Raw genomic sequence first — 25,323 nt, 5'->3', positions numbered from 1 at the left:
AAAAAAACATGACTAAAGTATAAACTTTAGTATTTCTTGAGGCAACTTTCACAGAACAATTCCTATTAGGATCGTTATCTCCGAATCGATCGTTTTTTGTTTCCTTATACTAAAGACGGAGTCATTAACAATAGTAACAGCTAAAAAATTCATTTTGTTTAACATATTAGCTTAGAATATCCAACTATAAAACTCCCTAGGGTTAGTTCGAAACTAACTTTCAACATGCTTTATATGTAGATAAACAACGAGCTACTTTCAGATTAAGTTTGAGAAATGGAAACGTAAATACATTCTTAGATACTTACATGGAAAACATGCTTAATTCGGTAACAAATAAGTATATACTTCCTCATCACACAAACAAATGCCCTTACCAGGAGCAGGCTTTTAATCCAAAACCTACGGATTCGTAGGCAGGGTCACTGCCGAGGCACGAGGCTACGAAGGCCGTTCGTTACAACCATTTATTATCTAACCTTTCGCTTAATCTTATATGAAAACAAAATAGACGGGTAAAACAAATCTGAAATATTACATATATAACTACATTTACTGTACCTCGCGCGCGCGTCCAATGACAGTTTTTTTAGTTTGATAGAGCAGCTGACACTTCAAATCTATGTAGACATTTTTTGGGAGCATATATCAGTTTATTTTGAAATCTCACTCATAGTGTTGTGTTCCTGCCGGTGAGTAAGGTTGCCAGAGCTCAACGAGGGTGCGGAGTATTAGGGTCGGCAACGCGCATGTAACTCATCTAGAGTTGCAGGCGTCCATAGGCTACGGAGACTGCTTACCATCAGGCGGGCCGTATGCTTGTTGGCCACCGACGTAGTATTAAAAAAAATTAAGTATACATTTAATTAGAAATGTAACATTAAAAAAGTGGCTGTGACAGAATCGGACAGACAGACGGACATGACGAATCTATAAGGGTTCCGTTTTTTGCCATTTGGCTACGGAACCCTAAAAATAAGGTAAAAACATATAACTTCAATATTTTTTCAATTAAGAGGCAGCAGGAGTGGTCATTTCTCGATACAAACGTACTCGACTGTTTCTTCCGTGGTTTTTGAAGCTAGAGCAATGATTTTTTCAACACAGATTATTTCCTTTATTTATCTTTTTTCTTAGGTCAGGCTTTTTACAATACGTATATAAAAGTAAAATATAAAAACACTTACAAAACAATACAAAAGATATAAACACATTATAAAAAACCTAACCTTGGGTGTCGCCAGCAGTGGGGCGGGGCCCAAGCTGCCGGTGGTCAGGGCCGCAGAGAGAGGAACCGCCGGACTACCCACGCCGTGTCCAAGATCACCGCCTTCTGCATCAGACCCTTGAACCAACCACCTAGCGAGAGTTTCTCTAGGTGTTGGTCGAGACTCTTCGCTATGAGACCGATCGCTGAAACGACTATCGGGACAATGATCGTCGAATCAACATCCCACATGGCGGTTATCTCGTGAGCCAAGTGTAGGTACTTACTTACACAGATTATTATTATTAATATCTGTGTTGGACTGTTTTGCTTTTTTTGATATTTTTGTTTCTTAAGGCGTTAGTTAGTGCACCTCAAATATTCGCTAAAACGGCCTAATTTACTAGGCCGCAAAGAGAAGCATGGTATTCGAAACTGGCATCAATTAGCCTAAAAAGCAAACAGTCCGACACAGATAATTTCATTACCATTTAGATCTCGAAATTTCGTTACATTTGGTTAAGTTTTGAACAAGGAAGCAGTCGAGTACGAAACATCGTTGATTGAGATTTTTCACCTGATCTTTCATTCATCAAAGGGATTTTTCGCCTAACCTGGCGGTGTCCTTATCACACTAGTCTTAGGAGCCGCTACCGTTAGCGAGACGGATATATTCACCTAAAATATATCCCAAAGCGAGTTGGAGGAACTGTCATAGGGATCATCATTCGACACGTGAAGTATACCTTAACTTCATAGATTAGGATAAACCTAGCCATAGCAATCAATATTAGCATTCCATCAATGTGACCTTAATATATTCGTAGTTGTAGAGTATAAAAAACTCTATAGTAATAAAACTATAAAGGTAAGTAAATCTGTTAGGGAATAAAACCAGAATATTTACAAATGTTATAAGTATTTATTTGTACAAGTTTTAAGTATATAATTATTTGCTTATACTCGTATCGATTTTACCTTCACCCAAATGAAGTCATATCTCGTAGAAAGGCATTTGATCCGGTAGGGTTATCTCTTGGAACCTAGAAAACGATAAATAAATAATGTGCACCCATTGTATGTTTAGGTCTGATACGTTTCTTGAGTCCATACCCACATGTCTGTTTACGACTCTACTTAGGTACCTACCTATCACTACATATTATAAAATAAACTCCCCGCTGCGTCTGTCTGTCTATATGTTTGTATGCTCGCGATAAACTCAAAACTTCTGAACGGATTTTCGTGCGCTTTTCACCTATCAATAAAGTGATTTTTGAGGAAATAACACCGCAGCCAAATAACACTAGACCCTACTCATAGTGTTGTGTTCCTGCCGGTGAGTAAGGTTGCCAGAGCTCGACGAGGGGGGGGGGGGGGCAGAGAGTTGCAGGCGTTCATAGGCTACGGAGACTGCTTACCATCAGGTGGGCCGTATGCTTGTTTGCCACCGACGTAGTATTAAAAAAAAGAAAGAAATGAGGAAGGTTCAGCTGTATAATTTGTTAAGGTTTTATTTAACCCGTGCAAAGCCGGGGCTGGTCGCTAGTTATATTATAAATTGATGGCACCCGATTTCCTTCGATTGAACCAGATTTAGACGAGTAAAGGAATACTCAAGATATATCGTTCTGTCTCCGGTTTGTGGAGTTCCGACGATTCCTCGTGGAATTCTGTAGTCGAATCTTAATTCAGTTTGAAAATTAGATTATATTGGGGCTAAGCAAATAATGTTGGGTCAAATTGGGCCTTACTCAACTAGCTATGCTACGATACGACTATACGGGAGAAACTGATGTTTCTATATCATATTATGAAAATATGGACCATTCAACCAACCAGAAAAGGGACTCACAATGGACTCGCATCATTGTCATCACTTGTAGTGCACCTCAATCGTGCATGTGTATTGTTGTTCCACTTCTCGGGTTGAATTTAGAATTGATTTGATAAATCAAGTTGAGAGTTTAAAGTTCGAATGCGGCTTCGGTTCAGCTTACACTGTGTTCATCCAAGTTTATTTAAGAGACGCCAATTCCCGTAGGGCTTTTAATAGGCCTCCAGCTGTTTGTTTTCCCGGCGGGGAGCGCTGCGATAGCCGGCTCAATTTTAACTGGTATATCCACTGCTCAGATGTTTACACTGCCAGCAACATTTATCCCTAACAAGATTCTGTAGGCCTTCAGCCGGTTATTTTACCAGGCAGGAAGTCCAACGCTGCGGCATACCTTGGCATTGTAATTGTAAACCATCTCGCCATAGAAGTTTTCTTGACATATATGGGCCGATTCATAGTTTCTTGTCGAATTTTTTTTCGTCAGATTTCTATAAAATTTGTTGGATAGATGAGTTCCCTAATTTTGTACAATATGAGCGCAATTTCACAGTATGTTCTAAAGAACTTCCTCTGAGTTACGAATACATGGTATTTTCGTAAGTCATCGAAAAATACATACATTTATGTTGGGAAAAGTTGTATCTAATTTCGTATTCATTCCGCCCAAAATGAGGAACTCTTTAAACCATCCAAATCTAATGAAAAAAATCCACTACCAAAAATCGGCCCATAACTTATGTCGAATCATAACTTATAAACGTTTTTAACTTACACTGTGGCCAGCCACGTTTATCCAGAAGAACCGCAGGTTCCCATAGGACTTGGAGTAGCCCTCCAGACGGTTGTTCTCCCAGATAGGCTGCCGGGGCGCGCTGCGGTAGGCCTCGGCGCCGGTCCATTGCAGGCGATCCATCCACAGCAGTTGCCCTAAGAGATTGAGAATTAAAAGGAAAAATATCAAACATAATAACACAATCCTTCTTGACCTCCTTACTGTGGGGCTTAGTCAATTTATGTAAGAATGTCCTATAGTAAACACCCCTATAATGGAACTTTTAAAGCGTAAAGCGGTAGACATTTTACAGGTCCGGTGAAATATCAAAAATACTCCAAATTTTCTCTTAAATGTCCCATGATTGGTGCCGTTAACATTATCAATAAATCCCCTCACTTTTTTCCTATTCGGGGTCAGCCCTCCTAATACATCGTTAACATATAATATTTATTTATAATCAAATTCAAATGAACGCTATTAAATATTTTTCCTACTCCTCTACTGTTATCTGTCATTTATGCATTCATTAACACGAATATAAGAACATACATAAAAGATTTCAAGAAAAGTCTATATTGTCTATTCCTCATAAAAGCTCTTGTGCTTTTATACGCTATAACGTTACTGCGATTAATGGCTACCAACCTAACAAAACCAAAACGAATACAGTTTTAAACTAAGTGCATTGATGCCAACTTACAAAATATTCATTTGGTTGCATAGTAAAAATAATTACTTCATAAGTCAGAAACACGCATTTCACACCCGAATATAGCAACACCCATAGACTACGAAGACCGCTTAGCGTTGCTTGTTAGTCTCCGTAGGCTACGGTGGCCAAAATTGAGAAAAAACTGTCCAAAAAATTAATTTAGCAAGTAGCAAGTACCAGGGCCTCATGAGTTGCGAGGAGGTGTCGCCGACCGGCCGGCCGCGGCCCGGGGCGGGCCGGGCGCGTAACAAGGTATGCTCGCGCGTCTTGGCTATATACTTTTGCTGTAATTTGTTTACCTAAATTAAGATTTATTTTTGTTGACTCGTAGGAAAAATATTGTATGCAACGTTGTATAAGTAGGTAAAAAAATTCTCGTGGCGTATTCCTTTACAATGTTCGCCTACGCCTTCGGCTCCGGCTCACATTGTAACTCACACCACTCGCCTTTTTTGACCCTTCTTATACAACTGTTGCATAAAATACTATATCATTCTTCAATTACTTATACCAGTCAATTCTAAATTACTTAGGCACACATGTGAATGAAACGCAATTTTCTCTTCAGTTTTTGAACAATCAAGAGAGCCTAGTGTGGTGAAAAGGATATAGATAATATATAAGTTATATAACGCACCACGCGAAACTTGAGACGGAAGATATAGCAATCGAGCGGGATTTTACTTATTATCTCGATTACTCCGAAAATTTACTTTCGTTTAAAATTTGCTCGTCTGATCCCTCGGCTATATCACTAGGGTAACGATATAAAACTGAAAATTATCTTTAATAGAAAAAACCGACTTCACAAACACTTTGAAATGTCATCTAGGTATTAACAATCATAGTGCGTCTCCTAACAATTATAATTAGCTTCGATACTTTTAAAAATCTTTAGTCGTAGAGGAGTTCCATTCCGGTCTTCACGTGCAGTTCCATTTCACCAAATAGCACTATTTAAATGCAAATGCTTGGGTTTTAGTCAAAAACTAAAAAAATCGCTGCAAGTATGTTTATAAGAGTTTAGGAGTGCCCTCAATTCCTCATAGAAGATAAAATGTATTCCTTGCATCTTTGAAAAGTTCCGTTCTGATCTTCAACAGCAGTTCAACTTAATCTAACGGCACTTTTTTAAATGTAAAAGCTTGATATGTTGATGAAAATACAAAAAAAATAGATACTTTAAGATTTGAGGAGTTCCCTCAATTCCTCATGGGTCCCATCATCAGAACTGAGTTTTGACATAAATGGGACCAATGTTAATGTATAAGTATACATACTTTCAATAAAAAGAAGAATTTTCAAAATCGATCACGAAGTGATACGGGGTTATGGAGTAACAAACATTCAAAAAAAGATATAACCAAATTAAGAACCTCCTCCTTTTGAAACCTTGAAGTCGGTTAGTAAATGAAAATTAGACTTATTTTCGTGTTTATTTTTCTATCGAGCTTATTTCAATCTTATATGGTTTCGATTGGGATCTGCCGTGGAATTCTAGGTTCCGTATGAATTAAATGTACATACGTAAGTACTCGTAAATACTAGAATTTTCCGTTAGCCCTAGTTTAAGTCATTCGTTATTTCTTGCTTCTTTCAACAAGAGTGCGAGGTTCCTGTTTAATTTAAAATGTACATATCGTTTTTATATAATGTATAGGTATTATGTGCACTGTGCAGCACAAGTATTATTAAACAAACATAATTTAACCACTTAATAAGTAGCACATATCCGTCTACGTTTAATATAACAAATAGAAGAAGGCTGCATAGAACATAATTAAGCACCTAAGTAAGTGTTTGTCCATTTTGTCAAATTAAAGTTAAGCCGGCAATTTTGTTTAAGTAATGATTTTCCGTATAAGTAGATTAAGTACCTACTCATAACTCGCTAATGTTCAACTCTTCAACTTCTCGAGATAAAGTTTCAGTGGTACCTACATTTATCTGTTCAAGATGTTTTATTTCAAGGTTTTTAGGGTTCCGTAGCCAAATAGCAAAAAACGGAACCCTTATAGATTCGTCATGTCCGTCTGTCTGTCCGATTATGTCACTGCCACTTTTTTATTTTTAGTCGAATCAGAGTGATTTTTCCTACTTGATAATTTTAAAAGTTATAAAACTACAAGACACGTTTGTTTTATTTAAGAGGTACTTACCGTACCCAAAGGGTGCAGCCGGAAGTCTAGGTATGCAATAAGAAGCCTCTATTATTTGTCCGTCTGTCCGTAAATCAGCAGGCTGATTTCAAGAACCGTAATAGGTATAATAGTTATTAAATAACTCAAATGTTGACCTTATACCTATTGGTACTAATTAGGTACGGTATTTTGGTTGTGTCAGTTGTAAAGGTTGACCAAACAAATACACCGCAAACTACATAAATGTAGGTGGGTACTTAATCTACTTATAGGTGGCATAGCAACATAAAAAACTGGTAAAATATGAGTCGGCCATAAGGAATGAAAATGTGATGGTAGAAAATCCTCGTAGTGTGATACTGTATTCCACCTATTGCATTTTAACAACACTTACCAGGAGTATCGCAGATCAAATCGAGGTTCCCGTTATACTTTTGGACAATGATGTCAGTCTCATTTAACAGTTTTTCAACTAAAAACAAAATAAATTACATTTAGTTTTTTTATATCGTATTTATCATGATTCTGAAAAGTGCAACCTTTCTTTCTGCAAAGAAAAAAAAACGATATATAGTAAAAGTTAAATATTAGGTATATATTTCCGGCCTTTTTAGCGACCTAGGCTAGGAGCGGTATTCTAATTTAAAAATCTGATCGCTCTCGTTGATTGGTGTCCGTGAGAAGCAAGCGTGTCAAGGTTGAATCAAAACATTTCGAAATCAGAATAACGCTTTAGATATTAATCAAAAACCGGGAGTTGCAAGCGTCAGGTGGGCCAAAGACTACCACTTTGGTTAAAATAAATAGAATGACAACTAACTTCCTTCGGTGACTGGTTTCATGAAGTCTCCCCGCAGCCGGTCGAACACCGCGTTGGACAGCGAGCCCCAGTGCACATGGGCCGGTATGCCGAGCGCCTCCTTCACGGGCCCGTTCATCAGGTAGTTCAGATTGTACTCCTCCTGGCGGCTCATTGTGGAGTAGGATATGTCGCGGATCATGAGTTCTCTTGCGATTTCTGGTTGACAGCAAATATATTCAACAGTTTCATTAGATAGTTTTCATGAGGTTGTAATTGTGATTCTCTGAAATATTTAGAGTTATATCACTTTTGTTCCTATATTTCCTATAAACTAACTAAACTAAACGAAACTACATAATTATAATATAACAGAATTATATATAGGTACCTACCTGTACTTAATACATATATTGCGGACTTCACGTAACAAAAGAACAACAAGATGACCTAGGCAAGTAATTTAACTACAGGGAAGATTCAATTTCAATATTTAGTATACACACTGTAGGGTATTTTGCGTTCGCCATTTCACTATCTGAAAAAGTTGTCTGGAAGAGATAGCTGTTTAGCGATAACAGTTAGGTACATATTTTCCTACTTATGTACGATTTTTTTGTAGTGTGCAATGAAGAATTTTATTATTATTTGTATGACTTTCCATATCTCGGGACCATGGGATTCCGGACCTTTGGGAGGCATGCGTGGGGATGAAGCCAACAGCGCAGAGTCTCTTTCAGACAAATTTGAAGTTATGTGATACCCGCTAGAACCCATTCACGGGTACAAATATGTCTTTCCCATCACGGAACAATGGTGTTCCGGACCTAATTTTATTATTATAATTGTCTATGGGATAAACCAACTAAGACAATTACTTGTTTACGTTTATGTATAAGGATTATTAATGAAAATTCACCACAAAATCTGTTCCAAAACAACATGTACCTGGGTTTGATATTCAAATTACTAGCAATTAATTCGCGGTTAGCCGTAACATTAATAATAAGTATTATAATTAATCATGCATAATGTACGCCGTACGTTCTTCAGAGAACTAAATTATTGCGTATTATTATTTTAATAAGATTCCGACCGTAAATGAGGCATGTTGAATGGTCTAAATATCTACGTGTTTTTATTTTATTTTACATTAAAAATGAAATGAACAAACAAAAACCTACCCACGCTTAATCACATAAAAACGGTTTTATACACATCAATTATGTGTCATAAATATGTTTTAAGTGGGAAGAATAGCTTTTTGAATCTAACGAAGTAACGGTAATTTTTCTACGAAATTCTATTTCGGGAGAAAACGTTTTCCACTGATAAAACCTTCATCTGATGTTTATCGCTTCAGCATAATATATTCTAGGTTTATAGGCTTCGCTAGAAAAAAATATTTTATTTAGCAAATTAAAAAAAAAAGGAAAACCTATATACCTAGTTTTTCATTGTGTCAATAACATACTAAAAAATCATGGAGAATGGAAAATGTTTAGAATGTGTGGAAAAACGCTTTCTCCTTTTGTATGGACGTTCACGTGGTATACTTTCCTCTTAAGGGGCTCCCCGCGGTTCACATCGATTTTTGACTAGTTTTTGAGTTGTTACTCCTACATTTACACCATAGATAGAATTATAAAACAAACGGCTATCGGCTCTTTAATCTTTTATCTTCATTCTGGTCTGCCGGATTTTGAAAGAAATGAACACTTATTTATTTATATACTTTTTTAAACATTGTCTAAAAATACACTTTTTCCTTTACTCGATTGCGTTGCGGTTAAGGATTTTATATGTACGAAATCTTTTAGAGAGATTTTAATTTTAAACTAATTAACACAAAAGTTATGGCCAGTAAACCAGTTTTTTGGCCTAAAATTGTTCAAATCTGATGCCGAATACCTCGAAGACAGTGAATTTTAAAGTAAATATGTGACACTATACATACAAGTGTATATATTTAAAGTAAATATATACACTTACAGCCGTTGCTGTTAGTATGATAAGCTACAAAAAACATTAGCAAACTAATGGATTCAGATCGAAGGTCATTGGGGACCCCCTTAATAAATAAGCATTGGCGTTATTCATAAACGCGCTGCAAGCCTCAATAAGTAGTTATTCTCAATCGGTTATTTTGATTTAGGTATTGTATGTATTAGCTGTATGCGATGGTGGCCGAGTGGATATGGCGTCCGGCTTTCAATTTTCAATCCGGAGGTCGCGGGTGCAAATCCTGGCTCGTACCAATGAGTTTTTCGGAACTTATATACGAAATGTTATTTGATATTTACCACTGCTTTTTGGTGAAGGAAAACATCGTGAGGAAATCTGCATACATCTGCGAAGGAATTCAAAGTTGTATGCAAAGTCTCCAATCCGCATTGGGCTAGCGTGGGGACTATAGCCCGAGCCCTCTCGCACATGAAAGGAGGCCTGTGCCCAGCAGTCGGACGTATATAGGCTGTTTTTTTTATGTATTAGCTATGTTCAGACACTATTCTTCAAATAAAACTCGTGAACCATACTTATTTAAATCAAAGACAATCCTGTCATACACGCCACGCTTAAAACTTGACAATACGTTTAAGATATTAATAGTACCATAATCAGTCCTGGTGTCTGGTCCGAAGCCTTGAGTTTTGGTCAGTATATTGTAGAAGTCGACATTGTGGGTCCCACGGAAGACCTGTGTTTGCGTGGCAGCCCACGCGGCCGTGGACTCCACGTAGAGGCCTTCGTTGAATAGCCTCTCGGTCTCCTTCGCGGCCTCCTGTATGTTCTGATAGCCGGTCTCGTCGACCAACCCTGCGGCCAGGAGCAAAGGACCCCAAGTGAGCGTCAAGTCTACCGGGTGAATCCATGCGTTGCCCATCGCAATGCCTCTTAAATTGGACCTAATTGTTCCTGCCTGCTCTGCCTGAAACAAATACAGTTGTGTGTGTAGGTATATTATATATGTACGACATTATACATCATAAGCTAGTGCGGCACTTAGTAACTGCCATCATCGTCATCATTATATAAGCCTAAACACGTCCAAAGATTTTTATGACATCCGCTCATCCGTGCTGTCTACTTCCCAGTTTCCTGCGATCTTGACCAGATCATCGCATCGTAAGTACGTCTCGTTAGGGGCCATCCTTTTACAACGCGTTGTCACTGCCACTTACATAAGTCTGACAACTGCCTAAGCTTGTAGCTCCTCATTTCTAGTTCGACCGGATCTCGCAAAGAAACGGACTATGGGCGGCTTCAGACTAGCGAATTTTTGGTGTATTCTCACCTGTCCCCGCCGGGAACAGATGGAAATAGGCACTGCAGACGAAGCATTCCCAGTTGTCCGCGCCTCATGTCTGGCGGTGGTCTCGTGAGGCGGTCCTTTCGGCGGTGCGGACTTACACGTGCGTTTCATTTCGCTCGTATAAAACGCTAGTCTGTAACCGGTCTATAGCTCGGTTATTATTGCAATTTTTATACATGTCGGCGGCCGACCGTAAGATCAGGCCGATCGGGTTTTACTAGGCATATCGGGAAACGTGAAAATCTTTGTCTCGTTCGTCGAGTCAAGGGAACCCCGCTACACGGGGCTCCTATTTCTGTTCAGTTTGCCCTTCGGGCATCTGAAGCAACCTAATGAATCTATCCTACCTATCTATTGGTTTAATGTGACTACCGTCAAAACATTACACAGGAATATCACGATCTGCATGATCTTACGATCGGCTGCCGACATACATACCTCATGCATACGAATGCCCATATCAACTGCCATTTTCCCACCATACGACTGTCCATAAATGTATAACGGTACTCCCTCGAATTCGGAATGCGCCTCATAAAAACCTTTCATTAGGTTTACAAAGTCTACAGCTGAAAAACAAGATTGAAATTAAAACGGCTTCAACTTTTTTAATTTAACCGGCATCGACCGAAGGCCCTTACCAATTTCATCATTAGTTGTCGTGAGGAAACTCCAATCGTCAACATAGCTGTAACCGGTGCCTACAGGATTGTCAATGAAAAGAACATTAAAATTCTTTACCTGCAATTAACAGCTCAATTAAAACACGGTTTATAGTAACAATGAACACACTTTGTCTATAACGACGAAGTAAAATTATATCGTAAAAATTACCTATTCGATCACGATAAAATGAATAAAAATTTAAAAATCGATAATTTTACTCGTGCCTACCTAAATGATTTTAGACAATATAATTGTCTGCTTACCCACGTGTAATTCCTCTCCTGCAGTGATAAATCAAGTGGTCCTAAGATTTCGAAGTTCCCGATGCCAGTGGATGAGCAGTGCCGGATTAACCATTAAGCAAAATAAGCACTTGCTTAGGGCACCACGTCTAGGGGGGCACCAAAATCGTAGGAAAAAAAAACGCGCAGGCTGCATCAGCATCGCAGTCGTAGTGTAGTACTTATGTACACGAAACTTTTTTATATGTGTGCAAGTACCCATCTAATAACGAAGGGTCGTAAGAGAGTGAGAACACGTAAGCACATCTCCAACCTTACGCGGAGGCCATCAAAGTTCATGGCCAAAAAATTTTACCGTCGGGCTTGTGGCCACCCGATTTTCTCGACGTAGATTACCGATTTTGTAGCGTATTTTGCTCTCTTACACACCAGATGTATCGGCCAGGCCGAGTGCTGCAGAGCCGCGATCCTGCGACCTAATTGTCAAAGTGTAATAAAGGGCCCTGCAAAGGCCGAAAAACAAAAGCATCTTATCAAGTTGCGCTTTCGAGTTAAGCCAAAGGCCGAGCAGTAGGATTACATAGGTTTGATTTCAAGCCACTCCTTTGCAGTTCGGCGTTAGGTCTTATGCGACGCCAGGCCTTCTACTTTATGCAAACTGCCTCACTTTTGCTTGGCCACGGATCCAAATCCATGCTGTCCTCTTTCGCAGCTGAGCTGCCTTGCTCACACCTCGCCATTGGTTGTATTATACGATAACGCGCCGCGATCCGAGGCTCCGGACCAGGGATCGGAAACCGGTATTTTTTGTATGGGAACGAAAACGGTATTTTTTCGTTCTTTGTTAATTACTTCATTTCTAATTAGGCAATCTAATAATACGAAGTCGTTATCTGAAAACACAACTGAGTCCTACATTTAGAGTATAAAATAAACCGAAATATATGGTTATTTCGATGTTTTTGCAAAAAACCGGTTCCGATCCCTGCTCCGGACGTCCAGCTATTCATACCTCGCCATTGGTCAAATTCAAGCCTTGTTTTCTTCCAGCTCGACCTTTGGCCTCATCCGTAAGCGCCGATCGAACGCTCCGCGCATTCAGCCTTAGAAGTTGCCTTTAAAAACACTGTTGGCCTAAATGGCCAATTAAATTAGATCCTAAAATAGCGTTTTGAGGAATTAATTCCCAGCAAGCTGGAAATTGTTTTAATACATTTATTTGATCCTAAATACGTGTAATGCGAGTTTGCTCTATCCCAGGAGGTGTGCAAACATTTTGGGATCCTTAGGAGATAATTTTTTCCTTTGGATTGCCAAACCACTCGATGTAGAAGGAACCCATTATCAATTACAATAGCACTTGGTGGATCAGACACTGTTAAGAAAGCGTTTTCGGATCATTAACATGATTTTTTAAAAAATAAAAAATGTCGACCTTTTTTTACAATTTACTACGAAGGTACTTACCTTAAATCAATCAATCAATATATTTTATTGTAAGAACATAGTTAAATTACATTTCGGATCCTCAGATATCAATTTTAATAATACTCGTAATTAGAACAGATTTTCCGTCGGCCGTACCGTTTTCGATTTAGGTACAAGCAAAAAAACTGAAAATAAGGAAACATTTATGCACACCTCCTGGAATGGAGCAAACTTGGATTACACGTATTTTTAAGTCGATAAAATCTAATTGTATTGGCCTAATTGTGACACATTATTATTAAAAAAAACGGGACTTCATTGCGTTTGATTAAGTTCTAAAATTACCTCCAACGTCAAAATAATGATGTCGACTTTACACAGTCTTCTCCGAGACCATGGGGACAACGCCGTCCTTGAAACGTCTAGTCAGAGGTTATTTTTTAACCGTACCCTATTAAGTCCCGTTTTCGTAAACAATAATTTGCTATTTAAGACATTTGTTGCCATTGGTACTGGTTCTGACAAGAACCAATGGCCAATGGCTAAGCCTCTACTGAAGCTCGGCCTCACATGAATGAGCTTCGCAGGAAAGCTCTAGAGGTTGCAAAACCCTGCGGAGAACGGCCTATGTCTTACGTCTTCGCATACACTTGGACAATGGTTGGCTTGGCCTCCGGACTTATGCAAAACACGGTCTTCGAATTTGCTTACACTTGACCTTACCTACTCTTGGAACAATACTGCTGCAATACTGTCAATTTCCGTGATAAAATGATGTGACGCATTGAAAATTCTATTCTCAGCAGTAATGCGGCAATAAACGTCACTCAATTTACCAATAAAATTCAATGTAATCTTGATGAGGGGGCACCATGGTCTAGAAATGCTTAGGGCACCAAAATGTCTTAATCCGGCACTGTGGATGAGCCTCCAGGGCCTCCCTGAAGCCACACTACCAGCGGTCGGTCAGTGTAGCTCGAGACATCGGCGGTCGTGTAAAACAGCCAATAGAACATATGAGCACCCCGTCTCACAGTGACATAGCCTGAGTCTTGCCTGAACGGCCCGAACTGACCTGAAAATAATGTATATTATATTATCCATTCATATATCCGCACGCACATCTAGGTTAATGAATTGATCACGTTTTAATACCATTTACTAGACAACATAACAATGCTGAAATAATCAACCAGTGTGACAACATGTCCATTACTTTAGCGAGACTAATAAGTAGCTACTTAGCTATATCAAATAATATTTGATTATTGTTAATCAAACTTGAAAATGGCTAATCACTGATAAATTATATCAAAGAGATATTACAAAATCAAATAATTTCGACCTAAATTAATACGTATGATAAGTGCACTAGGTATTTATTTACATCATACATAAGACTTCGTTTAATTATGCTATAGTTTTGAAGAGATCTGTTATAGGTACCTATTCAGTTGTATACCTACCTAATATAAGACTGTTCATCATCATTTTCCTAGCGTTGTCTCAGCATTTAGCCACTGCTCACAAAGGAGTCTTGCAGCCGCTCAGTAATAATCCTAAGAATTGACACTGCCTGTGCTCAGGAATTGTTTTTTTTTTTTTACGAAAAACGTTAGTGTCGAATCTTGGAAGCTAAATTTGACCCACTTCTCGATTTCCGATTGAGCTGACATTTTAATACGGAATTTGATTGCGTAAGTCGGGTGACAATGCAATATTATGGTACCATCGAGCTGATCTGATGAAACAACGCAACCTAATTTTGTTTGGGGTTTTTAGAATTGTCTCGATGAGTATTAGTTGCCCGTGGTAAGAAAAGTACAGACACTGACAAAAGCTTGTACCAAAAATGTTTTATTTTTGCCAGAAACTTATTTTTATGGTATCCTCATGACACATAAGAACTCTTCCTATAACACTTATAAAATTCTAACTATATGATTGTATTAATAGAAACCGGGATTTGAAACCCGACCTCCGTTTTGAAATTCGCACGCCTTACCGGCTAATAATGTAAATAATAGCAATATAAAGTAAAATAGTGGCTTTTAATGAATAAATTAGTAAAAAAAGGTCATAATCGCTTCAGAAGTTGAATACCCCCAGTTTATTTAAAAATAGTTAATTTTTCCTTTACCTTTTTATACGTTAGCCATAATTACAACAGTTAAAATGTAAGTGAATACATTTGTTTCCTTTTTTCCAGTAGAATAGCGCTAAATACATTCTTATTTGGCAGTAGTACAGTACTCATTTATAATGTTCTTGTTCTTCTTTGTACTATATAACTAGTTTAATGTGTAAATTTAGCAAATATGTATGTATCTCAACAAGATGTCACATGCTAAAAGTGCTTAAAACACGTCTCCTGATTGATCATTTCCGAAGTCTTTTGTTTGTTAGTCTGTGCTCTTATGTATGTAACAATGTCACTGTAATTGTAGTTTTTTCTTTCAAGGCAATGAAGGTGAGGTTCATTTTCCGCACTTAGCTATAATTAATTTGGCTTAAAGACCACGCTTATTTTGTAATATAAAATGAAGCAATAGAACGATCTTGTATTTCCTGAGAAGTTGTACTTACTTTGCTGGGGGCCTAGCCAAGAGATGATAACCGTGTATCGACAAATGCCAAACGAAATTAAAATTGTACCTAGCGGGGTGACAGTGACAGATGCTACAAAAAATGAATTGTAGATTTTTTAGGGTGCCTCCCCTACACGTAAAGTGGGAATAATTTTCTTTTCGCTTTGACCCTAACATGTGGGATATCTTTGGATAGGTATTTCAAAACGAATAAGGGTCTTCAAGAACCATTTTTTCATAAAGTGAATTTCTTCGGAAATAATTAATTTTGAAGAAAAAAAGGCGTCCCCCCTCTAAGTTTTGAGTTATTGCTAAAAGTCTTCCCTTCTTAGTACAAACAAAGCGAGAAGATGCAACCCTTTTGCTGACTGTACATGATGCTTACTTTACTAATGCCCTCGTTTAAGGCAGTCTACTCTGACGGATGTGTAACTACGGAACCCTACACTGAGCATGGCCCGACATGCTCTTGGTCGGTTTATTTATCCAAGAAAATAATTCTCGGATAAAAAACCAAAGTGTCGGTTATCGGTCCCTGTCGGTCGCCCACCGGCACCCCACTACTTTACTTCCATACATTAATTAAGTTTCGATTGGTATTTTCTCTCAACAATAGGACATAGATATTATAGGTACTTTGTAGGTTCCGAGAAACTCATTGGTGTGAGCCGGGGTTTGCACTCATTATTATTCGTTCACCTATTACGATTCGAACTTTAAGATACGTCAAATATTAGGTCTAGACACGATATGGATTGGATATGTCAATGTCAAAAGTGACGTTTCTTCAAACAAAAACCGAGCTAATATCCAATATGTATCTAGACCTTATATTTGACGTATCTTAATGTTCGAATCGGGCCGTTTAACTTTCGTTATAAAGACGTTCGCAATTATGATACTAAGCACAATGGGTACCTACGCTATTGATGAATTGGCCTTGTTTGTATGCATACGCACATGAAACATAATGATGATAATTTAAGGCAGGTGATGGAAGCGTCATGTGCCAGTCACCCGGTTAGGAGATTTTGTTAACATCAGGATAACAAATATGAGCAATACGTATTTACGAATTCCTCAATCCATATTTGTACATACAATTTTCGTATAATTTCGTGTGAACATGTGATTTTTGTCCAGTCTCGTCATTGTTTGCTTAAACAACTTAGCGCTTGAAAGAACTTTAAAGCGCTATACTAATACAGCCTTGGAGGGTCAAATTAGCCCATTTAAAGCTTATCAAGAGTTCTAGTTTTGGCCTGAAATCATAGTACTTCCGATTGACTAGCGATTCTTGCCCTCTTTACATTTTTGAACGTGACAGTATCTAGTCAATCACCCGAATGCAATAACTATTACTTACTTCCTTACTTCACTGGCTCTGTGCTCTGAATAGGACCCTGAAAGAAAATGAACTAAAGGATGTCGAACTTAAAAAAGTCCTTCTGTTCTGCAAAAAAAAAACAAGAAGATTTGAAGAGAATAGTGTGGGAATGCCGCCGGGACAGTAACCTGTAGCTCCAACCTCAGGACATTGGGCCGAATGAACGCGACACGAGATCGACAGCCCATCTGTTTCCACCGGTGTGAAGTTAGCGGCCAAAGTTATCGGCCAACGATAACCCGACCAAATTAAGAAGTTAACACTTTTAATACGTGTATTTCCATAAAAAAGAGCTTAAGTGGGATATTTATAGGTCAATGGTGAAGAAAAAAGTGGGGCTTTATACAAATAATAGCGTTTCACGATAAATTTTACCAACTAGGTATCAAAAATGACTTGAACAGACACCAACATTACGTACTACACAAGTTAACTATAAACGCATTTAAAGACGTAAAGACGCTTCAAATCTATTATTGACAGAAGATGTTGATTAAATCCTCACATTTACCGTTTACAAAATACACTTACCATGATTATTAGAGTTTTTGTTAAAAATATGTACGGCCATAAGATTCTAAGCATACAAAACTAAATTAAAACCTTTTCTAGATAGAAATACATTTTCTAATTGATACCAACAATAAAGAGTTATTTTTTTTAAATAAAAATGCATTCAGAACCGACTTTCCTTGCTATATATAGATATTGCAACTGAATAATAGTAAACGGCGCAACGATTCTGAAAATATTTTTTTAAAAGTTGACACAATTCTAGATTATGAACAGTTATTATTAAAACAATGAAAACCGTTAATCAAAAGCTTATGTCGAAATATATAAATCCAAAAAACATGCTTTTCAAAGTCGATTCCCGAAAAATATCCATTGGCCGAGTCAGCGGCCGAAATCTTCCTGACACAAATCACTACTTTTGACGAACTTCTAGACATTAAGACACTTTCAAACTTACACCAACGTAGGCAGCTATCGTGGGCTTTCATAAAAAGCTTTCCAAACCGACTTTCCTCGCTGTCTATAGATATTGCAACACAATAATAGTTAGCGGCGGAACGATTCTGAAACAATTTTTTAAAATATTGATACAATTCCAGATTATGGAAAGTAATTATTACATCAAAGAAAACCGTAAATCCAGAGCTTTCGTCAAAGCTTTCGAAACCTAATCGTATCACTTTTCAAAGTTGTTTTCCGAAAAATATCCATTGGCCGAGTCAGCGGCTGAAAGTTTCTTGACAGAAATCAGTGATTTTGATAAGCTTCCAGACATTAAGACGCTTAGAAACTTACACCAACGTAAGCCGCTATCATGGGCTGTCAGAAAAAGCTTTAAGAAACGACTTTCTTCGCTAACTATAGATTATGCAACTGAAAAATAGTTAGCGGCGGAACAATTCTTAAAATATTTTTTTAAATGTTGATATATTTCTCGATTATGGAAAGTAATAATTACGTCAATGAAAACCGTAAATCCAGAGCTTTTGTCAAAGCTTTCGAAACCCAATCATATCACTTTTAAAACAAATTTCCCGACAAATATCCATTGGCCGAGTCAGCGGCCGAAAACTTCCTGACCCAAATCATTACTTTGGACAAACTTCTAGACATTAAGACGCTTACAAACTTACACTAACGTAGGCCGCTATCATGGACTTTCAGAAAAAGCTTTCAGAAACGACTTTCTTCGTTAAATATAGATATTGCAACTGCAAAATAGTTAGCGGCGGAACAATTCTGAAAATATTTTTTTAAACGTTGATATATTTCTAGGTTATGGAAAGTAATAATTACATTAATGAAAACCGTAAATTGAGAGCTTTTGTCAAAGCTTTCGAAACCCAATCATATCACTTTTAAAATTAGTTTCCCGAAAAATATCCATTGGCCACGTCATCGGCCGAAAGCTCCTTGACACAAATCACCACTTTTAACGAAATTCTAGACATTAAGACGCTTTCAAACTTACACCAACGTAGGCAGCTATCATAGGCTTTCAGAAATAGCTTAAAAAACCGACTTTCCTCGCTGTCTATAGATATTGCAACTCAATAATAGTTAGCGGCGGAACGGATCTGAAAATATTTTTTTAAATATTGATACAATTCCAGATTACGGAAAGTAATTATTACAACAATGAAAACCGTAAATCAAGAGCTTTTGTCGAAACTTTAGAAAACCATAAAAATCGCTTTTCAAATTCGTTTCCCGAAAAATATCCATTGGCCGAGTCAACGGCCGAAATCTTCCTGACACAAATCACTACTTTGGACAAACATCTAGACATTAAGACGCTTACAATCTTACACTAACGTAGGCCGCTATCGTGGGCTTTCATAAAAAGCTTTCCAAACCGACTTTCCTCGCTGTCTATAGATATTGCAACACAATAATAGTTAGCGGCGGAACGATTCTGAAACAATTTTTAAAAATATTGATACAATTCCAGATTATGGAAAGTAATTATTACATCAAAGAAAACCGTAAATCCAGAGCTTTCGTCAAAGCTTTCGAAACCCAATCGTATCACTTTTCAAAGTTGTTTTCCGAAAAATATCCATTGGCCGAGTCAGCGGCTGAAAGTTTCTTGGCAGAAATCAGTGATTTTGATAAGCTTCCAGACATTAAGACGACTAGAAACTTACACCAACGTAAGCCGCTATCATGGGCTTTCAGAAAAAGCTTTCAGAAACGACTTTCTTCGCTAACTATAGATTATGCAACTGAAAAATAGTTAGCGGCGGAACAATTCTTAAAATATTTTTTTAAATGTTGATATATTTCTCGATTATGGAAAGTAATAATTACGTCAATGAAAACTGTAAATCCAGAGCTTTTATCAAAGCTTTCGAAACCCAATCATATCACTATTAAAACAAATTTCCCGACAAATATCCATTGGCCGAGTCAGCGGCCGAAAACTTCCTGACACAAATCATTACTTTGGACAAACTTCTAGACATTAAGACGCTTACAAACTTACACTAACGTAGGCCGCTATCATGGGCTTTCAGAAAAAGCTTTCAGAAACGACTTTCTTCGTTAACTATAGATATTGTAACTGAAAAATAGTTAGCGGCGGAACAATTCTGAAAATATTTTTTTAAACATTGATATATTTCTAGGTTATGGAGAGTAATAATTACATTAATGAAAACCGTAAATTGAGAGCTTTTGTCAAAGCTTTCGAAACCCAATCATATCACTTTTAAAATTAGTTTCCCGAAAAATATCCATTGGCCACGTCATCGGCCGAAAGCTTCTTGACACAAATCACCACTTTTAACGAACTTCTAGACATTAAGACGCTTTCAAACTTACACCAACGTAGGCAGCTATCATAGGCTTTCAGAAATAGCTTAAAAAACCGACTTTCCTCGCTGTCTATAGATATTGCAACTCAATAATAGTTAGCGGCGGAACGATTCTGAAAATATTTTATTAAATGTTGATATATTTCTAGATTTTGCAAAGTAATAATTACATTAATGAAAACCGTGAATCGAGAGCTTTTGTCAAAGCTTTCGAAAACCAATCATATCACTTTTAAAACAAATTTCCCGACAAACATCCATTGGCCGAGTCAGCGGCCGAAAACTTCCTGACACAAATCACTACTTTGGACAAACTTCTAGACATCAAGACGCTTACAAACTTACACTAACGTAGGCCGCTATCATGGGCTTTCAGAAAAAGCTTTCAGAAACGACTTTCTTCGTTAACTATAGATATTGCAACTGAAAAATAGTTAGCGGCGGAACAATTCTGAAAATATTTTTTTAATGTTGATATTTTTCTAGATTTTGCAAAGTAATATTTACATTAATGAAAACCGTAAATCGAGAGCTTTTGTAAAAGCTTTCGAAACCCAATCATATCACTTTTACAATTTGTGTCCCGAAATTTATCCATTGGCCACGTCAGCGGCAGAAAGCTTCTTGACACAAATCACTACCTTTGACGAACTTCTAGACATTAAGACGCTTTCAAACTTACACCAACGTAGGCAGCTATCATAGGCTTTCAGAAAAAGCTTTCAAAACCGACTTTCTTCGTTAACAATAGATATTGCAACTGAAAGATTATTTTAAGATTATTATAATGTAATGTTTACCCAGGTATTGGCTGTTGTATTTATAAATGTTGTTATGTATTTTTCATGTCACTATATGATGTTACTATAAATGTTGTATTGACTTGTAAAAGAGCCCTTGAGGCCTACTTGCAGAATAAATTTTTGAATTTTGAATTTTGAAAAATAGTTAGCGGCGGAACAATTCTGAAAAGATTTTTTTAAATGTTGATATATTTCTAGATTTTGCAAAGTAATAATTACATTAATGAAAACCGTAAATCAAGAGCTTTTGTCAAAGCTTTCGAAACCCAATAATATCACTTTTACAATTAATTTCCCGAAAAATATCCATTGGCCACGTTAGCGGCCGAAAGCTTCTTGACACAAATCACTACTTTTGACGAACTTGTAGACATTAAGACGCTTTCAAACTTACACCAACGTAGGCAGCTATCATAGGCTTTCAGAAAAAGCTTTCAGAAACGACTTTCTTCGTTAACTATAGATATTGCAACTGAAAAATAGTTAGCGGCGGAACAATTCTGAAAAGATTTTTTTAAATGTTGATATATTTCTAGATTGTGCAAAGTAATAATTACATTAATGAAAACCGTAAATCAAGAACTTTCGTTAAAGCTTTTGAAACCCAATAATATCACTTTTATAATTAATTTCCCGAAAAATATCCATTGGCCACGTTAGCGGCCGAAAGCTTCTTGACACAAATGACTACTTTTGACGAACTTCTAGACTAATGACTAGCGGCGGAACAATTCTGAAAATATTTTTTTAAATGATGATATATTTCTAGATTTTGCAAAGTAATAATTACATTAATGAAAACCGTAAATCAATAGCTTTTGCTAAAGCTTTCGAAACCCAATCATATCACTTTTACAATTAATTTCCCGAAAAATATCCATTGGCCACGTTAGCGGCCGAAAGCTTCTTGACACAAATCTCTACTTTTGACGAACTTGTAGACATTAAGACGCTTTCAAACTTACACCCACGTAGGCAGCTATCATAGACTTTCAGAAATAGCTTTAAAAACCGACTTTCCTCGCTGTCTATAGATATTGCAACTCAATAATAGTTAGCGGCGGAACGATTCTGAAAATATTTTATTAAATATTGATACAATTCCAGATTATGGAAAGTTATTATTACATCAAAGAAAACCGTAAATCCAGAGTTTTCGTCAAAGCTTTCGAAACCCAATCGTATTACTTTTCAAAGTTGTTTTCCGAAAAATATCCATTGGCCGAGTCAGCGGCTGAAAGTTTCTTGACACAAAACAGTGATTTTGATAAGCTTCCAGACATTAAGACGCTTAGAAACTTACACCAACATAAGCTGCTATCATGGGCTTTCAGAAAAAGTTTTCAGAAACGACTTTCTTCGCTAAACAATTCGGCGGAACAATTCTGATTTTTTTTTTTAAATCTTGATATATTTCTCGATTATGGAAAGTAATAATTACGTCAATGAAAACCGTAAATCCAGAGCTTTTGTCTTAGCTTTCGAAACCCAATCATATCACTTTTAAAACAAATTTCCCGACAAATATCCATTGGCCGAGTCAGCGGCCGAAAACTTCCTGACACAAATCACTACTTTGGACAAATTTCTAGACATCAAGACGCTTACAAACTTACACTAACGTAGGCCGCTATCATGGGCTTTCAGAAAAAGCTTTCAGAAACGACTTTCTTCGTTAACTATAGATATTGCAACTGAAAAATAGTTAGCGGCGTAACAATTCTGAAAATATTTTTTTAAATGTTTATTTTTATTTTTTTATTTTATTTTATTGGAGAAACAACAGAAGCAAGTACAATAATAGTATAAGTGATAAGTTATACATTGCAATAGACGTGCACCTACCTCCTAAAAACGCTCTCACTAAGAACTATATATAATATAGGTAAGGTAATGCTACAGTAAACTATGCTAAACTTAACGCGCTCTAGCGACTAGATGGCAATGATACAAATTGTACGAAGACACTAAGTTGTCTCACCTAGTATTTCAAGGATTTGTTTTTTGAAACTTACTCTACTTGTATTGAAAATGTCTGCGGCCGTGAACATTTTATTGTATGAATTGCAAAGACGGCGCAAAGGTGCGCGTATCCCAGCGTTAGTTGAGCAAGTCGGGACGGCGAACAAGGCTTTAGAACGGGCAGTGCTGCGTGAGGGGACCCTAAAGCGTATGTTGTCAAGCAGCTCCGGGCAGTCGTACTTATCACGGCAAATGTTGTGGAGAACCAACATATCAGAACACGTGCGCCTTGACTCCAGGGAGGGTAACTTATAATGTTTCAATAATTTACAGTAGGACATACGTTTGCCAGTTAGGCGTCTATGTGTAGCCCGCAAAAACTTTTTTTGGACCATTTCAATTGCTTTCGAATACTTGGAATAAAAAGGGTTCCAAATAATTGAGGCATATTCCAAATGAGGTCTAACAAGAGCTTTGAATAATAGAATGTACGTGGATGACTTTTTAAACACTTTTGCTGTTCTTAAAACAAATCCTAACATTTGGTATGCTTTAGAGATAATTCGTTCTATATGACTGTTAAAATCAAGTTTATTGTCAAATAATATTCCTAAGTCTCGTACAGATGACACCTTTGTGATGGGTGCGATACCAATCCTGTATTCAGAGTCAATTACTCTTTTTTTATTTTTCGTCAAACACATGTGCAAACATTTATCACCCGCTAGTTGAAGTTTATTTTTATGGCAGTACGAAGTAAAGTTGTTGATGTCATCTTGAATTGAGTAAATGTCATTATGAGATTTTACTGATTTAAATATTTTTAAGTCGGCGTTGATATATTTCTAGATTTTGCAAAGTAATAATTACATTAATGCAAACCGTAAATCGAGAGCTTTTATCAAAGCTTTCGAAACCCAATCATATCACTTTTACAATTTTTGTCCCGAAATTTATCCATTGGCCACGTCAGCGGCCGAAAGCTTCTTGACACAAATCACTACCTTTGACGAACTTCTAGACATTAAGACGCTTTCAAACTTACACCAACGTGGATTTGGGTTAAAAATGCAACAATACTTATGCGTAAGACTGATGATTCTCGTATACTCGCAATTAAAAGCGAATCAGATCTTGATCGTTTGTGACGTGTCTATTTACATTCACCTGTGTTTGTTGTTTTGCCCAGAAGCTTCCTAATTAATGTTAGTTACGATAGATTTAAGTATAGCATAAATATTACCACACTGGCCGCTACTATATACTGTAATAATGAACCATGCATACCAAAAATGTTACATAGATTGAATTTAATACTACCTATGAATTATTGCTATCTAAGTATGTATAAATATACTTTCAATGTTCACTACGCACAAATAACTTATACCTATCGTACCCTATCTATGTTGTGTCATTTTGAGGGTCCCAGCTACGCGAAAACCACCACGCACTTATTATCAGAAATGACTTTGTTTTACAAATTATATATATATATATATATATTTATAATGAATTATTATACAAGTGAATTATCATTCTACTACCGAAATTGCGGTGGATTGCGTTCTAAGCTGGTTGACCTACGACTCAACGTACTAAACTCCTCATATGATGTAATTTTGTTAACCGAGACATGGTTAAAATCTGGCATACTAGACGCCGAGGTACTAGGTAGTGATTACGTTGTTCACCGGCGGGACCGCGACCTCTATACCCACCGTAAAAAGGACGGTGGTGGGGTACTTATTGGAGTGCGGAAATCCATACAGGCGACCCGATACGCGAATTGGGAATCAAAAAGCGCCGAAGATCTCTTTTTAGTGATACCTACCGCTAACTTTAAATTGATTATATGTGTTGTTTATATCCCTCCCGCTTCACATAAAGATATATACTTTGAACATTTCAAAAAACTAGAAAGAATATGCGATTTAGAGCCTAATAGTAAAATGTGCATAGTGGGGGACTATAATTTACCTGATTTAACATGGGTTTACGCCCAGGGGTCGGCTAGGGCTCAGCTACTGTCTACCCCTAGCGAAGCCGCTAAATACTTGCTTGATACAAGTAATCTCCTAGGCTTGCTACAATACAATTATTTCACCAACCAGAATAATAGAACACTAGA

General features: G+C 37.2%; 1 protein-coding gene across 1 annotated transcript; it reads right to left on the bottom strand.

The window, feature by feature from the left end:
- Window positions 1-2,109: 2,109 nt before the first annotated feature.
- Window positions 2,110-14,394, bottom strand: LOC133534853 (retinoid-inducible serine carboxypeptidase-like). The gene is made up of 10 exons (XM_061874149.1): window positions 14,276-14,394; window positions 14,049-14,195; window positions 11,714-11,790; window positions 11,426-11,525; window positions 11,223-11,353; window positions 10,085-10,400; window positions 7,493-7,690; window positions 7,067-7,144; window positions 3,817-3,971; window positions 2,110-2,250 (listed from the first exon to the last, which is right to left on the bottom strand). The coding sequence occupies exons 1-10, from the start codon at window positions 14,331-14,333 to the stop codon at window positions 2,188-2,190; spliced, it is 1,323 nt and encodes a 440-aa protein (XP_061730133.1). The 5' UTR covers window positions 14,334-14,394; the 3' UTR covers window positions 2,110-2,187.
- Between the last annotated feature and the right edge of the window lie 10,929 nt (window positions 14,395-25,323).

This window comes from Cydia pomonella, chromosome 2 (assembly GCF_033807575.1).
Source record: "Cydia pomonella isolate Wapato2018A chromosome 2, ilCydPomo1, whole genome shotgun sequence".
Lineage (NCBI taxonomy): Eukaryota > Metazoa > Arthropoda > Insecta > Lepidoptera > Tortricidae > Cydia > Cydia pomonella.
Note: the sequence above shows the minus strand (reverse complement) of the source record. Positions and strands in the feature narration are given on the sequence as shown.

What these genes read in the sequence shown, in the direction of transcription:
- LOC133534853 (XM_061874149.1), bottom strand. Translation starts at nt 14,333, where the DNA reads ATGGACATGTTGTCACACTGGTTGATTATTTCAGCATTGTTATGTTGT. An exon ending in GAAACCAGTCACCGAAGGAA is followed by an intron (nt 7,145 to 7,492) that starts GTTAGTTGTCAT and finishes TTTTGTTTTTAG; the next exon opens with TTGAAAAACTGTTAAATGAG. An exon ending in TTTGATCTGCGATACTCCTG is followed by an intron (nt 3,972 to 7,066) that starts GTAAGTGTTGTT and finishes TCAATCTCTTAG; the next exon opens with GGCAACTGCTGTGGATGGAT.